We start from the raw sequence: 5,588 nt of genomic DNA on the forward strand, positions 1-5,588 counted from the left end.
CAAATAGGAAGCAAGAGTGTAACTGTGAGAGATTGAAAAAAATGAATGCTCCCAAATAGAAGGTTGCCTAAATAAATTATGCCCAACCATATGACAGCATATAGGCAGCCTCCAAGCTGGAATAATATTAATGACCTAGACCTAGAAAATGATCTAGAAAAGTATTTGTGACATATTGTTATTTAAAAAAAAATAGATCACAGTGTACTATGTAGAATGTGTGTGTATATATACACATACATGCATACGCACATATATATATACACACATACATGTACGGAAAATAGCAGGCAGGGTGTGTACATCATAATATTAACAGCGACTATCTTGAGCATGGGTATTAAGAAGAGTCTTACTTTTGCCTTATTTTACCTATATTTTCCAAGTTTTCTATAATAAACCTGTATGACTTTTATAAAGGAAAAATAATTTAAAAATAGCTAAAGGGGCACCAGTACTAAAGGTTGTTTTTCCTATGGATATCATGTTCCTCTTCTATAATCAAGTTGAAAATGATCTTTTCTATTCCTTCCAGGCTGATGCAATGGCTCCCACCTTTGTGCACAGGTGGCTGCTCTTATCCATGGCTGTCACAGCATGGATCCTATTGCATTCTGGTTACTGGGTACATACCCAGTTACAACCATCTGGCATATATAGAGCCTGGCACATGGGTATGTTTGACACAAATGCAGTAATGAATCGGTAGGGGCTCAATAGCTTGGATTTGGCTACAAGCTCTGCCATTTATAAGCTAGGTGAGTCCCAGTCTCCTGATCTGTACAGTGGCAATAACAATTGTGGGTCAAGAGACCTCCAGTAGTTTTCGTAAATGGCAAAGTGCTGGTCACAAGATGGGTGAGGGTGCAGAAAGAGGGTTTATTATCATTGCTGCATCTATTAACAGGTCTACATCTTCCCATCCCTTATTTCTCTTTGGTTCCCTAAGGCATCATGGTTACCATAGCAGCCAGATGATGCTGATGGTACCTCCAGGGGCAGCAAGGTAAAGCTGAGCCAGTTCCCAGGTCCTCGTGCATGCCCTTGGCAGGCCAGAGTGAGACGGTCTGAAGCTCAGCCTCCTTTCAGGCCCCCCACCCTGTCTAGGGTCACTTAGATCCACAAACCCTGCCTCTTCAGCCTCAGTTTGGGGGCCCTGAAACACCCCTTCAGAGGCTCCCTCCTTCCCAACCTCTGTCTCCTGATTCCCTGCCTGGTTGCCGTGGAAACAGGTTCCACTGCGGACAAAGGAGGGAGCTGGGTCCTGCTTCCTCCCGGTCCTACGGATGAGGATTTTTAGACCGTGGAGACTGCGCTGCCCTGCCTTGCACCTGCCCTCACTTCCCGTGTTCTCACTCAAGTGGAGATTGCCCTCCCTTGCCACTGACGAGACCATGTGTAAAAGTGTGACCACAGGTGAATGGAAGAAAATCTTCTACGAGAAGATGGAGGCGGCAAAGCCGGCTGACAGCTGGGACCTCATCATCGATCCCAACCTCAAGCACAATGTGCTAGCCCCAGGCTGGAAGCAGTACCTGGAGTTGCATGCCTCAGGCAGGTGAGTAGCCCAGGAAGTAGGACCCCTGCAGGCAGCCCCTGGGACACCTTCCAAGAAAAGACAGAAACATGGGGAACCCAGGTGCTAGGGGTCAGTCTCACTGTTGGCCCAGTGCAGACTGGGAGGCAGAGAAAGAGCAGCTACTGGGAGTTGGGACACCTAAGTTTGATTCCACCTCTTCCGCTGAGCACCTGGTAACTTTCCCTCTCTGAGTCATAGTCTCCCCTTCTGGAAAAAGAGGTGGAATATATTTATTAGTTCTAAACACTGGTATTTTACATACTTTTATATTTTAATAACCTCTTAACACAATTGAAAGCCAAGAGAAGGGGGGGGGGCTTGTGGGTCAAGAGGCCTATGTTCTGGTCCTGGAACAGTTCAGTTTCAATCTATTTAAGTCAGCTTGACTTAATATAAAATATTGAACACCTGAGGTGTGCTGGAAACTAGCTCTACTCTGTATGACCTTTGAGAAATTCAGTTTCCTTCTTGGACCTCACTTTCCCCACTTGTGGAAGGAGGGGTTAGCATAGATCCTTGCCTCTTGGTTCATGGACCAGCAGCAGTAGCATCACCTGGAACTTGTTAAAGATGCAGCATCTTCGGCCCCATTCTAGACCTGCTGAATCGGAATCTGCATTTCAGCAAGGTCCCTAGGTGATTCATATGCACAATAATGTCTGAGATGACTTTCGAGCACTCTTGTCCGTGGGTGGATTATGTAAAGACTTACCTCTGGGACATAAGATTCGGAGGTTGAATGGTGCAGCCTGGGGGTCAGAAGCAAGGCCTTCCTTCCTTCCCTAGTTCAATTTATTCAATTCAAGAAACATCTACTGGGTACCTGTTAGGTGTCGGATACTGGCTCTGCCTCTAACTCACTGTGTATACAGCTTTCTTACTCTCTTTGCCTCAGAGTAAAACAAAGGGTTAATTAGGTGATTTCTAAGCTCCCTCCAGTTTTGACATTTTCCATTCCAAGTTTTGTAGTCTAGTTTGGGAGAGGGGAAACAGTCCCCAAAGGGTGTGAGTAAACGAGAAGAGATGAGAATGGAAATGTGGAGTTCCTTAACCAGCTGATGGGAGGGATGCAAGGGACCGGACACTCGCTGTCAGGGCCCAGGAGCTTCTCAAACACCTGAAAGGCTTGTGGGGCTGAGTGGGGAGGGCTTGTGCATCCTCCCGACCTGGCTGGTGACCTGAGAACCCCAGCTGGCCCCAGTTAGCTCACTCTGGGCGTGAACTGCCTCCACTTCCAGGCCTTCAGATACATTAACCCTGGCACCGGCCCAGAGGCTGAGAATTGACAACGGTGTCATTTTCTCTGGATTTGGGTCTAGCCAGTTCATAGTCAGTGTTGACAGGTAAGAGTGTGTGGATGGAGCTTGTGTTTTCCCTGTGGTGCGGGCCATCCCTGCTATCAGACTCAAAGGATATTTGAGCAGGAAGGACTCTTAGTGCAACGTGCACGTTTTACAGATGAGGAAAGGTGCCCAGAGCCAAAGGCCCAGAGGCAAGGCCTGAAGGGCACTGAAATGGAGGGCACTGAGGCTTCTGCAGAGCGCAGAGGGGGGCCCAGTGATGGCAGAGTGCTGCTGGATGCCAGCTGCCTCCTGAGGCGCCTACTCTGCTCCTAGCAGAGCACACAAGGGGGCGGGCTGGGAAGCCACCTGGGGAAAGCTAGTGAACCCAGGGGGCCGTAAACACAACACCTCTACCTCCAGGCTCTGCCTACTGCCCCTTACCTCGTTCCTGGATCTGTTTCCACCTCCTCCACTCCGTCCTCTCCTCCTGCCTCTCCTCGTCTCCACAGGTTCCACTGCTCCTGGTGCTGGCACACCTGGCAGTCGCCCCACGTGGTCATCCTCTTCCACATGTACCTGGACCGCGCCCAGCAGGCAGGCTCGGTGCGCATGCGCGTCTTCAAGCAGCTGTGCTACAAGTGCGGCACGGCGCGGCTGGACGAGTCGAGCATGCTGGAGGAGAACATCGAGAGCCTGGTGGACAACCTCATCACCAGCCTGCGCGAGCAGTGCTATGAGGAGAGAAACGGCCAGTACCGCATCCACATGGCCAGCCGCCAAGACAACCGGCGGCACCGCGGAGAGTTCTGCGAGGCCTGCCAGGAGGGCATCGTGCACTGGAAGCCCAGCGAGAAGCTGCTGGAGGAGGAGGCGACAACCTACACCTTCTCCCGGGCTCCCAGCCCCACCAAGCCGCAGGCCGAGGCGGGTTCTGGCTGCAATTTCTGCTCCATCCCCTGGTGCTTGTTTTGGGCCACGGTCCTGTTGCTGATCATCTACCTGCAGTTCTCCTTCCACAGCTCCGTCTAAGATTCCCTTGTTGGGCCCAGGCAGATGCTAGGGGCCCAAGGCCTGAGAGGCCAGCCAACTGGTGGGAGGGGGTGAAGAGAGACCTGGGTTGGGAGTGGGGATAAGTTCTAGAGCCGGTGCCACCACTGACTCAGTGGGGACCCAGGACAAATCACCCTGCTTTTCTATCTATAAAAGTAAGGGTTTGGGCTAGATCATTGGCTTTTCAAAGTGAGGCCCAGGACCCCCACGTTCTGCATAGGTGCCTCGGGGCTTTTGGATTTGGAAGGGGTGAGTGAGTGCGTTTCCCATCATGGTCAAACCGCCTATCCCCAACTCCTACCTCCTCCTCTAGAGCAGCTCCATGTTAGATGGAGTTTATTTAAGAGTTTTGTATGAAAAAGGTCCAACTGCGTTTAAAAAGTTTGAAAATTACAGGGCTAGGTGTGATCTCAAGGGGCCTTTCCACAGCAATGAGCTCCTCCTTGCTTTCTCATTAACCCCAGCCCTACCCTCCGTTATTGCCCACATCCAGAGCTGCAGCTTTACATTAGCCTCTGCCTGGTGTATGGGTCTCATCCATAGCTCTATCTCCATGCACACAGCAGAGGTTCCTCTCGAAGGGAGAGAGGTGGAGGCGCTAGGCTGCCCCTTTGTTCCTGGGTACGCAGGGTCCCTCGTTTCTGTTTTCCACACTCCCAGTTTCCGGCTTCCCTCCACTCAGGGTGGATTCTGGGGCCTGTCTGGTGCCCAGATGGTGCTTGGGGTGGAGTCCCATAGAGCTAGGCTCCCCACCCACTGCACGTGAACCATTAGAGAATTTAGGAGAGGTTCAGAAGGTAGGATGTTAGAAGCAAAGCACAAAATCCCTAGGAAACAAATATAATGACTCTCCATTACAATGAAGAGTCTTCAGAGTTCAGGAACCAAGTCGGACTGATTCTCAGTGGTTCTGATGGTCAGAGTACCGGAAGAGGGGCCTGGCTTCTTGAGCTATTTGCTGAAACCCTCGTTGAGAGGCTTTCTCATATGGGCCAGGCATGGGCCCGCTCACCAAAGATCAGCGGTCCACCTAGAACCACAGGGATGGGGGCCCATTAGTAAGAGAGGGAGCATGAAAGATGGGAAGTGTTTTGCCCTAGAGAAGTGCATAGATAGGTGGGAGAATCCTAATCGCCTTCAAATGGGATGCCATATGGTGTAGAAAGGGAGGAGAGGAGACTTTCTGATGGGAGGGGTACAGACTGTGATTTGGGGAAGGGAGGCAGAAAGCAGGAAGTGGGACGCTACCCTGTACCTTTGAGGGTCCTCGTCCACCCCACCTTTGTTAATAACTTGACTCCTTCTCCTTCCCCCACTGCTCCCCTTTCTAATGGGAAGTCACCACCCACCATCTGTAGTGGTGGAGGGAGGAGGGCCACTTATATAAAGACAGGGTACTTTAATAAAGATGGGATTTCTTCAATCAGGCTTAGTAGTCATTACTGTGTGCTTGGGATTCACCAGTGTCCCTGATCTGTAATGGGCTGTTGGACACCCCTCCCATCCCCTCTCTCCCCTTTCTGGGGTCCCCATATAAAGCTTGATCTAGCTCCAGCTTCAAGGTCTGGGCCAACCGTGTACATAGTCAGGAGGGACTCAGGCAGCCCTTGGTCAGCCATCCAGGGGACTCAGCATAGGATAGTCTTACTCTTGCCCTTGCTCTGGTTCTAGTAACT

The 5,588-nt window shown here is 50.9% G+C and overlaps 1 protein-coding gene across 1 annotated transcript; it reads left to right on the plus strand.

Annotated features, from left to right (window-relative positions):
- Window positions 1–1,286: 1,286 nt before the first annotated feature.
- On the plus strand, window positions 1,287–3,891 carry LOC309823050 (receptor-transporting protein 1; the record flags this gene model as incomplete). The annotated part of the gene is made up of 2 exons (XM_082655200.1): window positions 1,287–1,558; window positions 3,372–3,891. 2 exons carry the CDS (start codon window positions 1,287–1,289, stop codon window positions 3,889–3,891), a joined length of 792 nt encoding a protein of 263 aa, XP_082511326.1.
- Between the last annotated feature and the right edge of the window lie 1,697 nt (window positions 3,892–5,588).

The sequence above is a fragment of the Grampus griseus genome, assembly GCF_964374135.1.
Source record: "Grampus griseus genome assembly, chromosome: 5".
Taxonomy (NCBI): domain Eukaryota; kingdom Metazoa; phylum Chordata; class Mammalia; order Artiodactyla; family Delphinidae; genus Grampus; species Grampus griseus.